The 24,351-nt window shown below is 35.9% G+C and overlaps 1 protein-coding gene across 1 annotated transcript in view; it reads left to right on the forward strand.

Moving 5' to 3' along the window:
- Positions 1-24,010, forward strand: part of Fap (fibroblast activation protein alpha) — an 80,663-nt gene extending 56,653 nt beyond the window's left edge. The window contains exons 19-27 of the mRNA XM_010606846.2: positions 5,492-5,590; positions 6,050-6,119; positions 6,894-7,088; positions 11,899-11,953; positions 20,117-20,216; positions 21,253-21,317; positions 21,819-21,891; positions 22,211-22,284; positions 23,681-24,010. Of these exons, the coding sequence (XP_010605148.2) occupies positions 5,492-5,590; positions 6,050-6,119; positions 6,894-7,088; positions 11,899-11,953; positions 20,117-20,216; positions 21,253-21,317; positions 21,819-21,891; positions 22,211-22,284; positions 23,681-23,779 (830 nt within the window). The 3' untranslated portion in view covers positions 23,780-24,010. The remainder of the gene's footprint in view (positions 1-5,491; positions 5,591-6,049; positions 6,120-6,893; positions 7,089-11,898; positions 11,954-20,116; positions 20,217-21,252; positions 21,318-21,818; positions 21,892-22,210; positions 22,285-23,680) is intronic.
- Positions 24,011-24,351: the final 341 nt, after the last annotated feature.

Here is a 24,351-nt window from a genome sequence, read left to right on the forward strand (position 1 = left end):
ACACAAATTTGGATGTCAGGTCAAACCTGATCATATGAAACTTGATGATTTGCAGTGAGAAGGTGGCGTAACACAAATGAGTTCTATCACAAGGATTAATTCTATCTTCTCCAACTGGCCTTATAAAAAGCCCAGATTAGAAATGGAAAGAAATTTAGCATATTCACTCTCCTCAAAAAAGAATTCCTGCTTTTGGGGGATGCTTTTGTTTTTTGAGTATTTTCCCCCTCTTGTTGTTCTGTGGAATCCCAAACTGCAGACAAATTCAAGACATAACTTCTGCAGTTCAGTTTAGTTCAGTTCAGAGCAGAAGGTGACTATCGTGCTAGCTTTTTTTGTTAACAGCTACATCACATTGTTACCACATATGAAAGCCCTGAAATTCGGAAGCTCTTTCCATTTTCAACTGCTATCAGGGCAGTTCTCCTCCTTCCAGAATTTGTGATATTGGTTCAGAATAGTTCACAGCTCAGAAATGACCATTTCTCCTCTCAACAGAGTTATCTAAGAGTCCAATTGCTCTGATATTCTTCCTGCTCATCCTCCATTACCATCTGATTTACTTATTAAACATCATTATAGAGTTGGAGTTGTGGGAGAGGAGAGACAGTGAGGAACAAGCAGATGACCCGTCCTTCAGCACTCAGGCCTACAATTGTCCCTGCACAGCTTTGGTGACAAGTTAGGACACTGCTTTGGGATTAGTTTGGCTGTCAGCTCAATGACTCAAGTGTAGGTGAAAATAAAGTCATAAGGCAAAACATAGTCAAGTCAGGCTTTTTGGACAGGACAGTCATTTTAATGTGGAACAGTGAATTTAGTTTCATTTTGAAGTTGTTTTAACCTCTATCTGATGATGAAATATTCTTAAAAATAGGAGGTTATATTTCTTAATTTGGCTCATTTCCACCTTCAGTGAGAAAATTTTAAAGCAATTTACTTTCAAGTCCTTATGTTTTTGTTTTAATTGAAATTACCATAGACATACAATTCTAATCTTATAATGACTAAAATAAAACCCAGCTTCCCTTTTCCTATAGCATCAATTTCTATATCATATTCTTTTTGCTTAATATTCTTGTTATATTCCTGGCAAATACTAATCTGTATATTGCTTTTGAAGTTTCATAATTTCACTGTGCTTATAAATGCTCATGTCACTCTCATATGCATCACGTGTTTTTTCTCATTTTTATGAAGTTTAATATTTGAGACTAAAATTCACAAAAATGAGAAATTAAAGGAAACTTCCTTCACAAAACTACTAAATCAAAGCCTAAAGCAAATTTTATATCTAACAATAAAAACAGACTCATTTATTTTATATTTAGAGCCAAGATAAAGGCATCTTCTATGTCTTCAAGATTCAGAATAGTGCAGTATAGCATTATCCATACTTAATAAATCACAAAGAAAACAAATCATACAATGAATTACCTCAGACCATAATAGAATATAAACTAGAATTCAATAACAGTACCATAGCCATAAAAATCCTAAAATATTTGGAGATTAAACAAAGTACTTTGAAGTAACTCATAGATCAAAGAAAAAATCTCAAGGAAAATTAAGAAACATTATGAACTAACAAAAATTATTATAGAATAACCATAGTAAATATACTGACTGTGTATTGTGCCCCTAAAAGAATATAGTTTCTTCTACTAATCCATCTCTCAGCTCATTTCCTAATACCGTACTTTCTTTTTTGCATAAAATATTTTAATTGTTAACATGTCTATTTTTTGTTAACAACGTATCTTATACTCAGTATAACAATTTCACCCTATTTCACAATAATCTATTATTCTTTTTGATCTTTGTTTACACTTTCAGTTTCTCACACCAGAGCATCACGTGTATTTTTATAGTTTCTAATTCATGAATCAAAATTCAAGTTCTTTTAGAGCACCATTTCATAACTTGCCTAATGATGAAATTCTTCTGGTATGTTTATCATAAATACAGAATCTGAAGTGTTCCCCAGAGATTCCAATCCAGTAAATCTTGTGCATGGAAATCTGTGCTTTGCATAAATGTCCAGCTGCTATTTTACAGTAGATACTCTGTCTTCTATTTATTTGTAACTTTTCTACTCACTTGCTATTGCAGTTTGAGCCAGACATCTTTAAAATCAATAGATATTTATTGGGCATTAACCAAATTTAGCCAGACACTGTGCTCCGTACTAGATCTCTAAAATGATAGAAGCTGGGTTAGACATATCTGTATCTTCCAAGATATTAAAGAGCTGTGGGAGATGTAACTGAGTGAACAGGCCTTTACAAGAGAGTATAGAAACATGAGGGCATGTACAGCACCTCATGTGGGTGTTCTTATTGTTGATGTAGTTAGAAAATGTTTCTTAATGATGCCTCCGTCAAACCTGAGATTCATGAATATGAAAGAGGGATCGATATTGTTTGGATGGTTGGGGCTTGGTCAACTGAGTTACAATCTATGCATTTTTACAGAGTGTCCTTACTGTGGACTGTGTGGGCTTTGAGAAGATGATGAATTTTTTTTGAATGTTGAGTTGAAGTTACTGATGGGATATCCAAGAGGAACTCTCCCGCAGAAATATAGTTTTAGGTGTGAATGTCAAAGCATTAGTTTGTACAAGAGATAATGATCGAGATTAGGAAATGCACAATTACCACAGTTACCCATAGATGAAATTGTTAAACTGGGAAAATGAGGGTGAACGGGGCTAGTGTGAAGTGGTGCACCTTTGATACTCATGTCTCTCTGTCGGCACTTAAACTAGGCGTATGCAATGTCTTTTCTGAACTCAAAACCGCAGTATTCAAGTTTAATTGTAGTGCTGGCACTTTATGATGAATAGTGGGCTTGGGTTGTCGGTCTCTAAAAGGTTTGCCACGGCAGCCCTAGAACAAAATTGTGCGTAACACCAACACTTCAGAAATGTAAAAAATGACACTGTAAAGGACAATAAGAGGGAACAGCAGAAAGAGGACAGCTGGTGTCATGAAAAGCAGAGAGAGAAGACAAGAGCTGAAGAAAGTGAAAGGCACAGTCAAGAAAGTGAAGGAATACCTGGTCTGCATTAGTGAATTTAGCAAAAGTGAGATGAAATCTCAGTTTCACTGGCGCAGAACTGAAGTAATGTTAGACCTTCCAGGAGATAAATGAAACTTAATACTATTTTTAGTATTTATATTTAGTTTGGGTCTGACTGTGGTTGAAGGAGGGGACAGGCAAGATGATGGCTGGAAGGAATTGGTGGAGTTTTGAGTTTCTTCTTGAACAATAATAAATATTTGAATACGGTTAAATGCTGATGGAAGAAATTTAGGAGACAAAAAGGGATTGAAAAATTAGAGTAAGGAAGTACCTAAGAAGAGACAGAGGAAGGCTTCATCTCTTATGTTATGACAAGAGGGAATGAAGAAACGATTGGCATAATGTATAAAAGTTTGCAGGCTTTATAGAAGACTGTGCAAGGTCTGCTTTCCCGGAAAAGATGAAACTTCTTTGAAAATGGCAGACAGTACTTGCACCAGATGCTGTGGAAACTCAGAGAAGAGTTAGCACTTGACCTCAAGGGTGCAATAGAGATGGAGTTGCTTGGCACACAGCAAGTTCTCATTAAAATTAACTGCATGATCTCACTTATCAGCTTTTCCAGTCTTCACATAATTTCATTGATGAATAATATAGCATTTTAATATGATTTAAACAAAAGTCAAATATAAAATTTCTTACCACTTAATTTCCTCATAATAAAACGTCTACAAATGCATAGGGAACCCTCACTAGATGCCACACAGCAGGTCCCCAGTAAGCTGGGTACTGAGTGTACAATGATGAGTGAAGGGAAGTAAAAGTTACTGTCTGGACTGTGCCTATCCTCGCCAGTTAAATAGGCGTTTAATGCAAAGCCCTGTAAAACAAAGTCCAGTTGTTACTCTCACTCTCCCTATAACCCTACAAAATTCCATTTGTGCTTCAAGAGGTGGGGGAAAATTCCCATTCACCGTCTGATTATAGAAGTATCAGTCAACTTTGTAGTTACTTTAGGCATTTCATTAAGTCATGGGTCAGAAAAGTTCAATAGCTAGAAACAGAATGGGGGGGTCAAAGTCATACCGACTTGGTAACACCTCCTACTTCCGGTACCTAAGGCAAAATAATAAAAATAGTAATGAATCAATCAACCATTCTTTGCACTTGCTCGGCACAGGATTCCCTTTCTCCATCACAGCTTCTCTCTCAGTATCCACATAAGGAGAGTGAAGAGTTGGTCTGCTCTAATGAGAATTATGTATTTGCTTTTGATTTTAATTTTTCAGGTGTCATAAGTATCTCTTTCTTTATAGATTACCCAAAGATAATGTGAAAATTATTATGCATCTTATACAAATCCTACCAAAAGCATCTATACTTGTACTAAGATTATATATAACTTGTTGGAGCAAAATGCCATGAGTATATGAAAACTGAGAGTCACAAGAAAAACGGTTTGGCAAACTTAATGTAGTTACAAGTCTCTAGTTCGCTATTTTCAGGGACCACTTTTTCAAAAAGGCATATAAACAAGAAGTACTCAGAATGTCTTTTGTAGCAATTATCATATCTCACAAGTCACCTAGCCTATCATTTAATAAAATAAAGTTACAAAGTCCACATAGTATATGAAAGACTAACCTCTCTCAGATATTCTGGTTAGCAATTCCAGTTCAAAATAAAGCTTATAAAAAACCCTGTATTGCTGAAAGTAAATTTTCATCCATCATCATTCTACATTCAGAGGAACAATGGATTTGTTCAGTTTCAAAGGTTAAAGGGTGAAACAAAACTAAGTTCAAGTATAACCTGCAGTTTTTATATTTTCACAGTTACAAGACAGAGCATAGCATATATCTGTTGTTTTCATGAGATATATAACAACACTGGGAGACAAAACTTGAATGAATTCTATACATAGTTATTAAATTACTGAAAAAAGGCAGAATTTGTTTTACTCATCAAGAACAATAATAAACGGTTAAAATAATTATAAAAGTGTCGAAAGTAATATTTGGTTTCACACACTGAAAACTTTAAAATTTTGTTAACTATAAAATTATTTTAAATTTGAAGACAGTGATCTGCATTTTTATATCTACTACATATTTTTAATAGATAATAAATGAAACCACTTATTTGGTCAGATAGTGGCTTTAGATTGAAAAAAATAAACAAGTTCAGGATAGGAAAACAAATGTGCTTGAGTTAATATTGTTAGCTCTATGATTCTGTTCAAAATGTGTCTTGGAAGTCAAAAATCTGCATAGGAGACAGCAATAAAAGCATAATTTCCTTTCTAAACTTATATCAGCTCTAAAAACTGGGTTCAAACTGTTTGTCAACATGGAATTCTTTAAGGGATATGTACACAATTTCAGTTTCATCCAAATTAAAACAAAGGAATTTAAGAAAAATATTATGGAAATACTATTCATTAAAATCAACATTTTATTTTTTAAAGAAATTAAAATCCTAGAAGAGAACAAGGAATTGGAATACACTTTAAAAAGTATCCAGCTGCCTAAAGAAGAAATTAAGAAACTTGAAGTGGATGACATTAGTAAGATCTTTTAAAGACTTCTCACTTATAAAATTAAGCAGTCATCTTCCTTTAAAAATTATAATGTAAATGTTATAGTGCAAACCCTATATGATATATGATAGGCTCTTTTTAAAAACAATTTTACTGTAACAGTACTTGGTTTTGCTAAATTTTTACTATGATTATGAATATAGCTGATCTTATACTTTTCCATAGCTTTCTTTCAACACTTTTTAAAAAAGAATTTATCTAATTTTAATTTTAGAATTTGTGCCTCTGAAACAAACAGTAATTCAAGATTTCTAGTCATTTGTAAATTGAACCTAAAATATATATTAAAAATCAATTCAAAATAAGTGTTAATTCTTAACAATTTACTACTTATGAACTGCTTTTGTGATCTATATTGTTATTAAAGGATTTAAACGATGCCATGCATATTGTGAAATGAAGATTTTTCTGGTTTTCTTTTCAAAGCTTTGTGGTACAAGATGATTCTTCCTCCTCAATTTGACAGATCAAAGAAGTATCCCTTGCTAATCCAAGTGTATGTAATATTTTCCTTGGTCTAAAAACTATTTACCAAAAATATGTTGAATGAAATACAGTTTATGAAATAGAATGAACCATTCTCCTTGGTAACAGTTCCTATTGATGCTGTTTTTATATATTCCTCAACTAATCAGAGTAAATAAAATATGGCTATTTAAAATAGACTGAGGAAGTTTTGAGATTTTAGATGGACTTGCCTGCATGTGTTGTGTTGAATTTCATTTGTGTGGCAAATTGCCGAATGTGTCAGAATACCTTTGAGATAGAGAAATTGCAGCCAAAAAAATATTGTAAATCATCTTCACATCTTATGTAATTGAGTTAGAAAAGAAATAAAGGAATGGAATACATTTAGTGGAATCACACCCAAAATCAGTGCTGACCTACACACAATTTGCTTAAAACACCATGCATTTTTTTTAGTATATCTTATGTCTGCTTTTAGCAAGTGGCAGGTGGCAGAAATGACGAAAAACCCACACATATTCCTTGAAATGCCAACCCTAGATGTATCCGTTTTGGGGAATGGGAGAGGCTGTGTCCCAAAACAACTTCCTTATAGCAAACCTCTGGGAAAAGCCTGATCTCCTCTTGATTTAGTGCCAGTTCCAATACAATTGTTATTGAAATTGTATCACCTAATTTTACTGGGGATAACTAGAGGTAATACAAGGCCAGTATAGAAAGTTGAGTTTTATAAAGGATTTTGAAATTCTTTTGATTTTTGTTTTGTCTTTTTTCTCTCTCTTTCTCTCTCTCTCTTCTTTAGGTATGGTGGTCCCTGCAGTCAGAGTGTAAGGTCTGTATTCTCTGTTAACTGGATATCTTATCTTGCAAGCAAGGAAGAGATAGTCATTGCCTTGGTGGATGGTCGAGGGACAGCCTTCCAAGGTGACAAAATACTGTATGCAGTGTATCGAAAGCTGGGTGTTTATGAAGTTGAGGATCAAATTACAGCTGTCAGGTGAGTGCCTTCAACATGCAACAAATGCCATGCAACCCCTACTGTGTCTCTCCATTCTTTTTCTTCTCTCTCTCTCTCTCTCTCTCTCTCTCTGTCTCTGTCTCTCTCTCTCTCTTCTCTTTTTGGTGGTGCTAGGGATGGAACCCCTGGTCATTGTGCACATTAGCATGTGTTCTACCACTGAGTTAAACCCCTAGCCCTCCTTCTCCATTCTTAATGACATAATTCTTTTCATCTATTTTCCTAGCTTTGCCCAAATCTATCATTAGTCTTACAGGAATATATTTGTCAACTATGGAAAATATATTTATAGAAGAGATCTGATAATTGTGTAGAAAAGTGATTTATAGTGGTAAGTGACAAATAGCCTGTTCAATGTATCAATCATTTCAATACCTTTTCGTCTATTACCAGGGCTCATAATTGGTAGGAAAATTTGAGTGACTCTAGCATTGATCTTCAGAAAACAAAATATCTGAATTTAAACAAGCATTGTGAATTGTACCTCAAGTTTAGAAATGGCTCAAGATTTCATCCATAGTCTATAATTCAGGTGTTAATCATTTATTTGTAATTAACCTAGCTTCACGTTTAGCTGTGCTAGCATGAAAATGCCAGTTTTAATTTGAGAAAAACATACTTATTTTCCCTAATACAAGTAATAATATGAAAACATCTAGAGAAAATATAAATTCATAATCTGATTCTGACAAACTATATTTTCACCCACAATTTATAGTTCAGTCATCTTTTCCTGAAGCAATAAGAATATTGTCACCAGAATTACTATTGATTTGGGAACACTATACAGAATTCTTCTGGCTATTTCTCTAGTTGTTCAGTTTCTGGTACAATAGTGTAAGCAGGAGAAATAGGAGAATAGTAGTTTATAAATCTAAAATGCTGTAGATTAATTGCACTCTGAGCCATGGATAATTTTGTATATGTGACAGCTGTATGTTAAACACCAGTTCACAAAAAAGACCAATTTAGAAAATTCATTAGTACATTTGTTTTACAATTTTAACACCATCAATAGGTAATGTTTTCAATGTAACATATACAACACAGATTAGGCCGAGTAGCTGGGATTACAGGCGTGCGCATGTACTTTTGTATCTAATCAAACCACATGACTCTAGATTCAAAAGCAATTATTTTTACAAATAGAAAAGTAACCATAACTCATATAGTTTAAAATATTTATTCTGTTCTGTGAATAGTTACCTACAAACAAAAATATCCAATTAAAAACAGTGTATTTGAATAAAACAAGTCAAATTGATAAGTGGCTTATTAATACCAAAATCCATAGTCATCATTAACTCTTTTCTTCTAAAAGCTCCTTAATCCTTACTGATTCAGATTCCTGGCCCCTGAGTTGTTAACTTCTTTGACAGAAGTTTGTACAATGGAAAGTTAATTTAAAAGCAAAAAACAAAAACAAAAACAAAAATCCACCAAGATGTCAGTTTCTTAGATAAAGACAGTGTGTGCCTTAACAAGAACGTTAACACCACTGTCGGCATTCTAGCTTTAATTCCATAGGGTATTTTTTCACCTTGGGTCATGTTTATTTATATTCAAACTATGCAGTAATTACCAAGCACATGTGATTCAGGATTACATGACAGCACAAGATGAAAATTATGCCTCAATTATAATTCAGTTAGATCTTTTCCAAAGTTGGTGTAGCTAAAAATGGTCTGTTTTGGAGTTGGTTAAAAAGTAATTAACTTCATATCATCATCATCGTCATCATCATCATAACTCCACCAAAAATAACAAAATGCAACATAATTTTGTCCCTTGATTTACCACCACTAATTCACTGCTCAAACTTAAGAATACCTTCTTAATGTCTTCCTTGTGTAGAGTGAAATTTTAAACCTGAATAGCACATGTAGACCTTAATGAAAATTCTTATTTCTGGTGTTTAATATATAAGACCCAAATCCACAAATTCTACCTTCCACTGGTTATCACAGTAATATCAAGTTGCCTTTGGCATTGAAGATGGGCCAGTGGTAGTAACTGGGTATCATTACTTTCTCTGATAAATCTTTAGGATGGTACTTGAAGGAGTTTTGATGTAATGGGGCACACATATGTTCACTCCTTTGCTCCCCAAGTCAACTACAACATATCAAACAATAATAAATGCCTGCACTTGGTATGAAGCTGGAAGATTTAGATTCTCTGCTCTCAAGGCACTTACAGTCTGGTGAAAGGAGATGGACCATCTACACCCTGAGGTAACAGCATTGCTGCTACCTGAAACTTTTGCTGAATGCCCCAGTGAACATGAAGTGCCTGCATGACCTAGTTACACCATATATTCACCCCTGGACATAGCTTTGGGGACTGGCTTTGCTGGAAATTGCTACTCTGAAAATGGTAAAAGAATGCCAAAGAACCCAATGCTTTAAGAAAACAAAAACTAAAACAGGCTATAGTTATAATACTAATTCTGAGGATAATTCTACCACCTATCTCTCAAAGAAGAGTTTTAGGAGTCAGACGCTGAATACCTGACCTGGGCAATTGGGATTACATTACATTGTTACCCTCAAATTTCTGCCAGAGGATAAACTATGTCCCTTTGACTTTCTTACAAAATATGATCTGGCTAAATTTTCTGTATATCAAAAGAAAATCATATGGATATAATTAGAAACAACAGCAAATACTAGTCAAGTCCAACAAATAGATTTAAACAAAGTAAATTGAGGGGAAAAAAGAAGCAATGCATCCTCATAACGTTTATATATGCAAAAAAATATGTTTCTAAGGATATACCTGTGAAGTAAGAAGCTAAGTGAAACAGGTCTTTCTTCAGGTTTTTAAAAATGGCCATAAAATGGAAACCATAACATTTCAGTGGTTATAGGATCAAGTCCCCTCATTTGTGGTGTGTTTAGCATTTTTGATATTCCCACAGCTTTTAATTTTTCTGTAACTTGAGAATTAGTGGTGAAGAATTATTTGAGGAGCAATGTCTGATCATACTGTCATAGATAGTATCCATAAGAACATTCCAAAAATAGTATAGTAATTGGTCAGTAGGATTCCCAGTTGAGCTTTGCCTATAACCATTTTTATGGGAGAAAAATTAAAAAGTTCAATTCTGCCTCTAAGGTTAGGAAAGCCTCCAATTCATTTGTTAACTTATATTGTGTTGAACTAACTATAGTATTTCTGATAAACTTCCTGGAAGATTTTCAGAATTCGGAGGGGCATTTTATAGGTCCTCGCTGATCTCAAAGTGCTGAGATTATCTAGCTAACCTTTAACCTAGTGCTGCCACATTAAGTGTTAATGTTTCATTTCCATGCTAACTATTGCACTATCATTTCCTGTAAATGTCATCCTTTCAGAATAAACCTAGGAAGGGAGCTGTAAAGAATTTCCTGTTCTCATGTATCACCTGTTGTTTGCTTTTTACCCCAGATGCAAGGCAGTATGATTGCTAGTTTCAGGGAGATCATAAAAATCACGACTGATTTTATGGCTCAGGACTATCTTCAAGCACTAGCGGCAAGACTTTTTAACGTGAAACTGAAGCTTCTCTTGTTTCATTCGGCTTTGTTGAGTTTGTGGACGAATGGCGAAGGGTCACAATGTGCCCCCCATTTGCTCTGCTTTACCATGAGCTGCATCCACACAGGTAGCAACTTTCCATGTGCTACTGCATTTCTTCCCTGTTCCCTCAGTGTCCTTCAGAATCAGTGTCGGGTAAGCTGTGACTAACGGGGCCTCTTCCCATCTGTTTGTCCCGGGCATTTGCCCAACTCCTCCGTGCACCGAAAACGTGCATGTTGAATCAATGCAATGAGTGAAATGGTTGCTGTAAAATCCCTCTAAGAGGCAACTAATGAAAATCACTCAGTTTTGCTTCGGAAGAAGAGCTGATAAGGAAGGACGCCAAGAGCACCTGAGTCAGAAAACAAAGCTGTGACATTTTTTCTGGGCCTGTGTTATTCTTTGGTCTCCTCCTCTCCGTCCCTTGCAGCTGCTCATCCATCACTTCAGCTGCTCCTTCTCGTCACTGCTTCTGTTTCCCTGAAAGATCCTTGAGAATTTATCAGATCAGGCCCCAAATAAATTCTCCAGATCACCTGCCTAAAGGGCCCATGGTGTAAACGAGCCTGAGATATTTGTATTATGTGGACTTGGAAAGTTACCCATGACTTTTTAAAGGTTGTTTTTCTCATGAACATTTGTTCCCAAGGGAAAGTTTATTTTCAAAATAGTTTTCAGATAGAGGGTTTTCTGTAATAAAGCTAAAATGAATCATTTTTATATTTTAAAAGATGTGCAACTGTCCATACTATGAATTGACAGTACCCAAATATGAACTTTGACTAAAAAGGAAGTGGTGATTATCATCAACTAAGCAAGAAAGGTGATAAGTTATTAATATTGAAAACAGTAACAAAACAAAAGTTCTTCCCCAAGGTCAAGAAATGTAGTTCTACCTAATGGTGCTGCTATGTCTTATGTTAGTATGAGCTAATCCACTGGCCTGAGTCTCACGTAACCCACCCACAAAATCAGGACCCTAACCCTTGCAGAGCTGAGATCACTATTTAATAAACATACAGTGGAGCCTAAGGGGATCCTTTTATTCTTTGCAGAAAACATGGTAATATCATTTTAATTATTTGTAAATGCAGCCTTAGTATGCATGTGTTTAAACAAAGAAAATGTAGCATTGCTATTAAATCTTTGGATTAAATATGCTTGTGTAATGAAGTAAATGTCATGTGTACACACTTAAAATTCTAAAAATTTTTTTCTTTTACTTTAGAAAATTCATAGAAATGGGTTTCATTGATGAAAAAAGAATAGCCATATGGGGCTGGGTGAGTTGTTTTATATGTTTTATGCCTGTTATTCAATTCAGCAATCATCATTTTCTAAGTGTTCGCTTATAAAGTTTTTCATGAAATGTTAATGTTGAAATATAATTTAATCTGTCAGTGGAAACAGTCAATTTGGGCTTCAAAGTGGTGGTTGTAAGTGCTTCATCTCCCCCCATCATTTAATTTCTCCCTTATGCACCAAATTAACTTGTAATTCACAGAATTTTATTTAATTTTTTGGTACTAAACTATAACATACTTAATTAAACAGCACTCATCAGAAGTTTGATTTCCTTTGTTATTTTAAACTTAAGTATATAACTTCTATTTTATATTTCCTTTTTGTGCAAAGCTGAGAAAAAGAACTTTTAGAATACAAATTTCTTATTACTTACCTTAGTAACGACATATCTAGCCTATTAGATTCCTTTCTCCCTCTCATCTCCCTTTTGCAATCAAGTCATTTTAATAGACCTATTGTTAATTTGTGCTAGCCATAGAGAAATACTATTTGGTTTCCTAGCTATTGATCATGAAGAAACTTTGCCAAGTTTGTGGACCTGTGTAGACATTGAAAATACAAAGAAAAGTAGCAAAACTTCTCAGTCATGGCCAATGAAGTCACTGGAAAGTTTGGAGGAACATTGGGAAGAGTTTAGGTTTGGCCCATTATAAATTATGATAATTATCCTTCAAAGAAGATTTCCTGCTTAACTTTTTGCTCTTAGTTTGTACATTTGCAAGTCAATTCGCAGCCGGTTGTACTTGGGTTGTTTTTCTTGGCTGTTTTCTCTGAAAGGGGCCTGCACAAGACAGAGGGAATGAAACCCAGTATTGAAGGGAATCTGCAGGATTCGGCTCAGTTCTCAGCCCAGTGACCAGATGAAGGGTTGTTACAAATTAAGACAAAGCTGTTTTTTGAAGCCATTTGGTCCTTCTTAAAACTATTGAATGTTAAATATCTAAACAGAATGGAATTCAAATAGGTAGAAATAAATGAAATATTTTTATAGTGAAATATTTCAGATAAGACTTTTTCTATCATCCATTTTAATGAAGTTTCCTAAAGTAAATCATTGAGAGTCTCATTTCAAACTGAATGCTTAAAAGTTGTGATCAAGAACAACAGTGAATGTTTAATTTTTTATTACAGTAAGACAGTTGCCATTAACCCCCCCAATACTCCCTTTTGCTTCAAACACACTTATTCTATCATTCTTGCCACTTTCTGAAGCAGCTCTGAAAGACCTCTTTCAAATCCAGGCCCATTGTTCTGATGGCATCAGGGTTCTACACCAGTCAAAAACGCCCACTTTTCATGGCCATTTTGACTTTAAAGAAGAACCAGAAATCCCAAAGTTCCAGATCCCTGAATATGATGGATAGGGACATATTGTCATGTTTTTATGAGCCTGCATTTCTTCAAGATAGCACTCAGCAGCACCCACTGTATTTTTTTATCACACCTAATGCTGCTTCAGAAGATGGCAAAAATAATGAGATAAGAGCCAAGCCTAGTGGTGATCCCTGTAATCCTAGCACTTGGGAGGCTTAGGCACGAGGATTGCAGCCAACCTGGGCTACCTAGTGAGTTCAAGGGCAGCCTACAGTAGTAGTAAGCCAGACCTTGTCTCAAACAAAACAAACATAAAGGAATAATGAGATAAGTGTGTTCAAAGGGAGGAGGAATATTCTGAGAAGGATTAATAATAGTTTGTCTTTTGCTGTAACTTTTTTTTAATTTGCACACACATCATATTCTTATTAGCCCTTGCACATAGAATCTTTCTATATTCATTTTTACTGCAAACTGAAATAACATAAAGTAAGATTTTTTATTTCACTTACAGAACATGCTAGGTTTTCATTTGGTAGATAACCATCTATGTGGGATGATTTAAAGAACCCACTCATCACCCAAAAGTCTGCCTGTGTCAGCTGAAATTCTTCAATAAGAGATTCTCACCACATCTACTTTCCAAAGCCCACTGAAAGACATAGTATATTCGACTCCTTTCAGTTTCCAACGGAAATCAGCTGCAGTGATTGTAGCGCAGACTCGGAAAACATATTTAGGAGAAAAGAGCCGTAAGCAAACTGTCAATGGATGCAATACCTGACCAGACCCCAATGCAAACAGAAAGTAGAAAAGACTTCAATACTATTCTGTTGTCACTAGTTCTTCAGGTTTTAGATCACTCTGCATTTATTAATCCGTCTGTTTCATCACTGACAAATTAGTTCTTTCACTTGTGTAAGTTTCATGAGCTCCCAGCTCGGTCTTTTGGTGAGTTATTTAGAGGAAGAAAGGACAAATAGATCATATAACTCTGACCTTCCTGTGGAGGAAAACAGACAGTAGAAAGGCAGTGGGCTGACAATCTTCTGGGTATTAAGAGAATCATAACTTAGATGTAGAACAATAGCGAGAAGAGTAATTAATTGTGGTTGTGAAGGTTAAGGGAAGATTTAGACATAAATTGGTACCTGAGAATGACAGAGATAACCCAATAAGGGGGCATCCCAGGAAGAGTAAAGACCATGTTCCTGGAGTCGTGATCTAGCAAAAAAGCAAGGCACGTGTAGGTTGGTCAGTTGTACAGTATGTGAAATTTCATAAGCACGAGGAAGCTGTAGGCTATGAGTCGAGATAGGTGGCCAGATAATAAGAACCTTTTCAGTCACATAAGAGAAAGTGGGCTGTGTGCATGGCCCTGTGACACCTTTCTCTTTTTCAGTCTTCTGCATCTCTGTTGTCATTATATTCCATTAGCTCTTTAAACGTCAATTTGTTTCTTCATCTAGCCTTGATCCATCAACACTCTAATTTTTCTCTGCAAACCTTGTGGTTTCAAAGATAATGATGACCATCTGGTCCCTCCCATGAATATCAATCAATCCTTCTTCTAAGTTCATATTTCATATGAGATCAGGCACATTCAGGGTGATATGGCCTTAAGACTAGGCTCATATTTCAAATGCTCCCGGTCTGCTCTCCCAAAAGTTACATGGGCCTCAAGCTTAGTTTACTCAAAACTAAACTTTACGTGGTTTACTTTAAAACATCATTATCTTTATTAAAGGTTTCGCTACACACCTACTCATCCAAATTAAAAAGATCAAAGCTGTTTTTCAACCTGCCTCTCTCTTGGACTCCAACATTCTGTGGGTTAGTAAATTCTATCATTTAGAACCTCCAGACATCTAAATTCTTGCCATCCTCATTACTGAAGCTTTAGAGTTTCTTCATATGTCATTTAAATAAGACCTTCTCAAACTTCAGATGCATAAATATCACATGACGCTTTTGTTAAGATACCACTGCCAGGGCCTTGCCCCTTGAGACTTTGATTTAGTGAGGTGGGGCTCAGGTTTGCATTTTTTATTTAGCATGATCCTGTGAGTACTGATACTTTCTTTGGTCCATGAAACGTAGGTTGGGTATTACCTGTTTAAAATATTGCAATTGCTTCTTAATAATCCCTGTGCTTTGGTCTCACAAGCTCCAATGTTGTAAGTAAAACTGGCATTAAAAAGCATAATTTTCAGGCCCGGGATTTAGCAGGTTCTGCCACCTGCCTCAGATGCACAAGGACCCGAAAAAAAGAAAAATAAAAGCATAATTTTTACCATACTGTTTGCCAAGCAGTTTCTCACACCTGTAATGTCCATTCACTACCATTTATTTCTTCTATTCCTCAACTCTTCCTAACTCCAAAATGGAAAAATCCTTCTTGCTCTTTAAGATCCAACTTAGGTCTGACTTTGTATTCCAATAGATTTTTATATTTTACTTTATAAGAATTAATCATGTTTTATCTTTCTCTCACCAGAATGCAGGCTCATCAAGCGACTGAGTGATCTTTTGTTGGCTTTCTTTTTCAAATGTTTAGCACACTGTGCAGCCATTTCAGACATCTGTGATGTTACTTGAATTTAATCCTACAAGTCAATGTTCTCCAAAATATATGTCCCACTTGTACAAGATTTTTCAGGAATATTCTATGGCCTAATAATTAAATAAATCATTAATTATTTACAATAGTGTATATAGGCTTGATGAAGACAAGTAAACAAACCTGTTAAATTTGATAACCCAACATTACAAGAAGGATGTAATTCCACAATTTTTTATTCCTTGCCCATCCCTAAACACACTAACATGGACTCTTACTAGGAGTGATATTGGTGTTTTAGAAAGATCTTCTTATGAGCAGAGGGTAGCTAAGGTAGGGGAAGAGGAAGAACAAAGCCCTAGGAAGGCATCAACACTGGATGTAAATAACAAACACCTAAAGTTAGCTAGTAAAGTAGAGATTGGAAAAATGCCATGCCTCTGGCTGTTCTTTTACAAACTAATTAGCAGAAACCCATTAGAAATTAGGGACAGAAAAGAGGAAGCCACTGACAATGATCGTGAGGGCTATTCAGCTGTCAGTATAGTCCATATTAGGGAAGAAAGTATGTGTTTTCATGTAGTGTTGAGCATTTTTGTGGTCTGCATGACACATCATGTTCAACGTAATTTCTTTTACAATCAGTTGGTCGAAAAGATGCAAATCATTCATTTTTTTTTTCTCCATTATCCAGACTAAAAAAGAGAAGGAGGTAGTTCGACCTTCTCCTTTCATTTTATGGCTCACATAAACCAAAGCCCAGTAACCCAGCTTTTAGGTGGCTATTAAATATCTACTATGTGTCCACCATGGTGCTTAAGAAGTATCTGTTTATTACAAGGGTTCCTAGCCAGGGTGGTTTTGTCCTTAGAACATTAGGCAATGTCTAGCTAGAATCCTTTCTAGTTGCCACAATGAGGGAGGGCTAGTGTCACGCAGGAAGGGCCAGAATGCTGTTAAACCTCCCACAATGCCGGAAAGCCCCTACAATAAAGAATTATCTAACCCAAAATATCAATATTTTGAAAACCCTGCATGGAATGAAAAATTGAAAGAATTGTTCTGACAACTGCAGAGCTGTGAAATTTTGCCTAAATTATTAGAAAAACAGCCTCGTTTAAGGACTTTGCTTTGTTAATATAGACCTAGCCAGGTGGTGTTGAATAAGCATTACTTAATTATTTAATCTTAGTTCCTTTCTCTTCCAGTGACTAATTATAAGCAATTTGAATCGCTATGTGTGATCAACAATGTAAAAGTAGGACAAATGCACGTGTAATGAGACTATGTTAGACTATATTATGTCTCCTAAAAGAAGATGCCTTCCAGTAGGGACAGAGGAGCGATGGCCCATATTACTAAGTTATGTGTGCTGGGTTTAAGTCTTGGCTCTGCAACTCACTGACCCACGGCCTCTCTAAATTCATTCTGAGCCTCAGTTTCCTCACTGTGAAATGCAGCAATAATTTCCTCACCAGGTCACTGTGAGGATTACATCAGTTCAAAGCAGTCATACATTTAACAAATACTCGTTTTATTCCTTCTCTGGTAGGCCATGTCCTCAATGCTGGGGGTACATTCATTGGCAAGACAGACAAAGCTCCTCTCACAGAGCTTTGACTGATTGAGGAGAGAGATAACAAGCAATATAAATAAGTGAAATACAGAATGCGGAATGATGAGAAGTGCTGTGGAGAAATAGAAAACAATACAAGAGAAAAGGGGTGCAGGGTACAAGATTAAATTAGATCAGACAAGGCTCTTTTGAGGTGACATTTGAATTAGAAAAAAGGAAGTGAGGCATACTGACTTCTGGATAAAGAACATTCAGGCAGAAGGTCACATCATTTGCAAACGTCCTGAGGCTAGATCACGCTTGAAGAATTCAAAGAATGTGAAGACCGCCAATGAGGAAGGAGAAGCGATAGGAGGAGGAGGTGTGAGGAGGGAGAAGGGAGACAGCTTGTGTGGGCCCAAAAAGACCAGTGCAATAAGCTTGGTCAGAAAAATGTTAACTGGTTATTATTATTGCCTGTAGGTAAAATGTCCCAGCGTGCATTATGGCTCAAATAAGAGTCATCCATAAGCCCTCCTTTAAAATTCTGTGCCCTTCTAAGAGTGCTTTTAAAGGCAGCCTTCATCTAAACAAAATGGCAAGGCATCTAAGTGCAAAGGACGCAATTCTAGAATTCTTACGGCCAATCTGCTCTGTGGGTTCTTTACTTACCGCAGCCACCCACTCTGCCTGGAGGCCCCACTCACGGAAGAGTAGAAAAAGGTCAACATGGGCCTCTCTCCCCCTTCGTTTCTACAATAGGAACAGCTTTTCCAAGCTGCCTGGAAATTTCAAGCATAACCTTCTTTTGTTGTGCTGCAAATACAATAGATTTAAAAATATTCCTAGAGAAAAATTGTATTCATTATGAAAACAGGAAAATTATATTTAAATACTGCACTATCACCTCATCTCTGAGTCTATACATATTAATAATTCCTAATATTTTTAGCAGAAGTATTCAAGAACCTTTTTTACCATGTGCAAAATCTCTCTACATCAAGTCTCATTTCATGCTATTTTCTGCTCTGGGAGATAGAAGAGGCAGGACTCAGTGTTTTTATTTTCAGTAAACATTTTCTTCAAATAAAGTCATAAAGAGTAATAATTTTCTAAAGGTCTTAAGTTTACTCTTATTTGAATTTAAAGTTAAAAAGAAGGAAATCCCTTTCATTTTAGGAATAGTTCTCGCTAACCTACTAATCAAAACAAATTATTCTTATAAGTGAAAGTTTGAATGAGATAGAGAATTTTCACTTACCAAAATGACTTTCAAACCCAAGTGTTCCTTTTGTTTTTAAAATATAATTTTCCCCTATTAAAGCATGGCTTAGATGTCCTCCAGCTATAATAAAAAGAGGCCATGGTATAATTGGAGCCTCCTCTTTTATTCTTATTTTGCAGCCAACGGCCCTCAATAAATTCCCCAGAACTGGAAACATAAAACTGTAAACTAGTTAGAGGATTCTTCATTTATCTGATGAATTTAACACATTCTCCCACTCTCTGTTTTTTACAGATTAAGAGTAAACTCTGGTCACTGTCCTGCTGCCATCACCCTCTGCCTGTCTGTCTGTCTGTCTTTGCCTTCCTCTCTTTTTCCCCTGCTTTCACTGTTCTCCTTCTCCAAAGACTGTCTTTTCTGTGGTAAAGAATGTATAATTTATCATAACTTGAGGAGATTAGTTCCCCAATCTGTGGTATGGGTCTTCAAACTCAAGCACAGCTTTAGTAGGGAAGTCACACTGTTTCCTTAGGTGGTCTACAGATACCCCTGTATTCGAGCAAGAAAAAACAATGAAAATCACTTCCTAATCTGCTGCACACATTATTCTTAATTTATGTTCCAGAAGATTGCTTAGCCATGTTCCAAGGAAAAATATTTCTTTCCCAGTACGTCTATGCAGACCAGATTTGATTTCTAGGATGACAGGCAGCCTCACTGATTTCACCATGATCCGGAAAGCCACAAATAGCCAAGCTATATGGAAATTATATTTTAAGGGTCGCATTTCTATTGATTCCTTGGGAGAAAGAACCCTATGAGATCTGAACCTTCTACTCATTCTATACTTTGCATCTCCTTTTGTATTTCTTTGCTTTTCCATTAAATTTGCGGAAAGAAGGAAAAGGTTTGTTTTTTAAATGCCAATGATTTTTCCTCCTTTGAGCTGCTATGTCAGAATTCTTCAAAATAGAATATGTAACTATGAAATTCACAAACTCTGGCCATGTCTTAAAATCTCTAAGAGGTTCTTATGCCTTTCTTTTATGAAAATAAGTAAACACGTCAATACAAGTTCTGCCTCACAGGACTTCTGCAAACTGTAGAGTGTCTCACATTTACATTTTGGGAATAATTCCCTTTTTCTGTGCATCTCTTTTGAGTAGAATTCTGTTTTTGTTTTAGCAAGGTCCTAATTGGAAAGATACAGATGAATAAAGGAGTTGTTTTTTTTTTAGCAGAACAATTATAATTACAACTTGCTCTTAAGCAGTATCTACCCTGTTTTAGGAGAACCTATTCTGATTAGCACACCAATTATTTCCAGTTGATTGTGGACAAATCTAAGCTTGCTACCAGAGGTGGCAGACATTTACCTTTATCCATATCCCCCAGCTCCTTTCAGTCCTGACTCTGAGTAGCACTGCTATAAAAATATGACGATCTGAAAGTCAATGTGGGACTGACACATAACAATGTCTCCACAGTCCTATGGAGGTTATGTTTCATCGCTGGCCCTTGCATCTGGAACTGGTCTTTTCAAATGTGGAATAGCAGTGGCTCCGGTCTCCAGCTGGGAATATTACGGTATGAAAACATTTCATAAATATTGCCTTGAAAACATTGAACACATAATCACTCCTATAGTTGAGTTTGCTAGGAAAGCAAATTATGCAGTAAAATTCACCCTGTTATCATGGGGGAAAATATAATCTATAAATGACATTGTTCATGTAATTCATTATAATCACACTGTAATAAAGATATCTTAAAAGGCAGGATTCTTCTAAAATCTAATATATGTTATTTTCTCTCAGAAACTTTGAGTCTCTATTGAACAAAATCTTAAAATCACAGCTAGCACTTTGCCTTTGAAGGCATACAGTTGCAGCACATTTGGCTCTAAAGTACATCTTTTGCAAAGGCAGGCCAGGGGCCAAGAAATTCACCTTCATGTTGCAGGTTGCAATTGCAACTCATTTGCTCCAGAAATTAAGAGAAGTGAAAAATATGTTTGGGAAGTGCCCTTCTGTATCTGCCTGTTTTTACAGCTAACACCAATGCAGAATGATTATTAGAAAGTAACTCTAAAGATTATACAAAAATTTGCCTTCATCAGATCCTCTTTCCTGTGTTAGAATAAAGATGAGATAATTGTGACTTATAAAGAATCTTTATGCAGATAATAAAAAGTATGTGAGGGGTGTGTGTGTGTGTGTGTGTGCGCGCGCGCTCCAGGTGTTGAGAGGGATGAAATCCAACATCAATACTAGTACCAGAGGTGGTTGCTTTTGTGGTTTCTGTCGATTATTCTACAAGTCATTCCCACTTCAGTATTATCCTTGGAGGGCAGTAGCAAAAAAGCTTAAGAGCAACCTTAGAAACGAAATATTCAGATGCTCCTGTTTCTGTAATCTCTTCCTACATTATTTCTCTAACCTACTGAGATAAATTATAGAAACAACACACCTTCATTGAGGCCAACCTTACAAAGTAAAGCAAGAGTTTACATCAAAACTTTCACATAGGGTAATTGAAGAGCAAATTATTAATCTAAGAAGTCTTTTTGGTTAAAAAACAGCATGTACCACATGCAAACAACATATTCTTACATATTTTGCAGCATCTATCTACACAGAGCGATTCATGGGTCTCCCAACAAAGGATGATAACCTTGAGCACTATAAAGTAAGCATTTTCCATTGTATTTAGGCTATTAGTTTATTTCAAATGTGCCAAATGATTTAAAGCAGTATTTCAGAGATTACTCTTTCAATTCTGGGTTCTCAAACAAACATGATAATCTTTTGTTAATTCCAAACCTCATCACTAAGAAGAATTTTTCCCCTTTCGGATTCTAGTCTTTCTTTTACCATCTTCCTTTCCCTAACCTTCCTCTTCCCCCCCCCACTCCCACTCCCACCCCTACACAGCTTGAGCGGGCATCATTTATGCCTAAGGTCTCACTCATATGTAACATATGACACATAAACTTTCAGTTTTTCAAGCTAAGAATCAGATGGAAGTAATGCAAATGATGATGAAAATGTGTTGCTCTGACTCTTAAATATTTATCAACCAAAGCAATACATAATTTCAGTATTGGTGCTAAGTCCATTGCACAATGATTTAGCTAGTTTTCTATTAGAACTTACAGCAACTAAAATGTTAATTTTTCCTCTTCTCCAGAATTCAACTGTGATGGCAAGAGCAGAATATTTCAGAAATGTAGACTATCTTCTCATCCACGGAACAGCAGATGGTGAGGTTTAAGCAAGACTCTTACACATAAAAATACTGAGCCAGCATCACTTTGTTTAAGAAACATTAAGCATCTTCCTATGCCTATGATCAGGGTCAGTACCTAAGAGTCAGGGACATTTCCATATCTGAGTGTGATTACTCACTGCTGACAATGTCAAATGCATGACTAGATAATCGTTGGTGTTCATTTCCAGGCAGTACATTGTCACTGTCACTCTATGCTTTGGTATTTAGCAACACTTTAACTTTCTCTCTCTCTCTCTCTCTCTCTCTCTCTCTCTCTCTCTCTCTCTCTCTCTCTCTTTCCTTTGTTGCAGATAATGTGCACTTCCAAAACTCCGCACAGATTGCTAAAGCTCTGGTTAATGCACAAGTGGATTTCCAGGCAATGGTAATAATTTTGTTTTACTCGTGTTCATGGACTTAGACCTCTGAGCTAAAAGGAGGAGGGTCTTACCTTTTATTGTTTTTAGTAAAATCTTGCAAAAACATTGCTGAGTAGAGCAAGCAGAACATAGCAAATGAACACTGACTCTTTTTATGAACTCCCTGAAGGACCCTAGACTAGCTACATTATATCTTGGGTTTCCACTTAAGTCACATAAAATAAAAGTTAAATGGTGTTCTAGCTCAAACATTTAATGGTTCTGCAATTCCATGTACACAAATGCAGTTATTTGCTTAGAGTACCTATTAAATCTAGAAGTCCCAAAGCAGCTAGAAGATTCATTTTATTCAGTAAGAAGCAATTGATGAATGTTATAGGACCCCAGAGCCTCCCAAACAGTTCTTTCAGAGTGAGAGAATCTCTTCGTTTGCTGAGCACCTGACACATGCCTGACCCAATACAGATGCTTAAATTTTTTCAAGTAAATGAATGAATAAGCAAAGTGTCAAATTCAGGTTTTGTGAAGAAAGAAATGGAAACCAAAGAAAATAAAGGAAAAGCTAAGGCAAATGAGGCCAATGCTTGGTAACCACATTGTCTGCTCTTCAGCATACCTAAATTCTTCCTCAATTCCTTACGTCAAATGAGAGTCCAGGAAATGAACTCCATCTCTTGAAAGTTTGTGCTTTTTAAATAATTTACAAAAAATGAGATTTTTCTGATCTTTTAAATTGTAACCCCCCAAAAGAAACTTAACTCAATAAATATATAACACTACATCATGGCCATTGCCACTTTTATTCAGGGAAAACAATAATCTTTCTGGCATCTCTCCAAGAGAAAAAGTTTAAAACTATACTATTCCCTCTTTTTACAATGCGATTTTTAACACCTATAAAGGGTGTTTATGGTTACATGTGACACATTATATTGTGAATTTTCTTCAGTAGAGAGAAATTAGATTCTCAGGCTAAAAGCCTCATCAAATTTTTGAGCTATAAAGCAGTCTTAGGGAAAAACAAATCCACAGCCTTTGTTTTTCAAATGAAGAAACCAAGCTCCAAACACTCAAAGGTCCAAGACCCAACATACTAGTCCTGGAATCCAAGGCTCCTGATTCTGCCGCCCTAGGGTGCTGGGGTGCTGGTCACTGTGAAAGTATAGGTCTAAAATATAAGTTTAAAGACTATCAAATAGTGGTTGGTGAAAGTTAACCAAAGCTCTTTAAATAGTCTTGCTTAAACGTTCACATGTGAACTATTTAGTTTATTCAAATGTTCTTAGGTAGAATTTCTGAAGAATATTTTAAAAGTCAGGTTCTGAGGGTACAAAAAAAGTCAAATCTAGATGCATTTTGTGTCTGCAGAAATACACCAGGCGTCTTTGTTTTGTATTTCAGTGGTACTCGGACCAGAACCACGGCATATCGGGAACCTCCACGAACCACTTATATACACACATGACCCATTTCCTAAAACAATGCTTTTCTTCAGACTAAAATCGGTGCAGATACAAGTCTCTTTCACAAGCTGAAAACTTAGCCCTCCGTCTGTTAGCCTTTATGCTGTAAAATACTGGTATAAAGAAACAAATGAATATTGGTCTGAAGGCTGGTAAGAAATTTCCTAAATATTGTTTACATTTTATAGTACTATGTAAAAGAAGAGGAAAAAGTCTTTTTCAACAGTGCTTTAAAAACTGCATGGGGAAAGAATAAAGTCAGAAGTTCAAGTGCTGTTTTGTTGCTTGTGTTCCTTGAATTCAGGTTCAAGTTCTACTGTAGAAAGAATGCTCATCCAGGTCGAGCACATGAATAACGTTATGGTAGTGATGAAGGAGAAGAATCTAGAAGCAGTTTCAGATTTGCATAGGGAGAACTCCAAATGCTGAGAGTAGGCAAAAGTATAGTTCAGAAAAAGCAATGAATCGAGTCTGAGATGTTTGCACTCTATACTGTCCCTCCAAGAAATGTTTATTAAATATCTCCCAGAATATTTCTTTAGCACTGCCAGAAGCATTTGGCTAAGACAAAGTCAGACTTTTGAATTCAGGCTCCTTTTAAGAAATGCT

The sequence above is a fragment of the Fukomys damarensis genome, unplaced genomic scaffold (assembly GCF_012274545.1).
Source record: "Fukomys damarensis isolate Sample0158 unplaced genomic scaffold, DMR_v1.0_HiC HiC_scaffold_26, whole genome shotgun sequence".
Classification (NCBI taxonomy): Eukaryota; Metazoa; Chordata; class Mammalia; order Rodentia; family Bathyergidae; genus Fukomys; species Fukomys damarensis.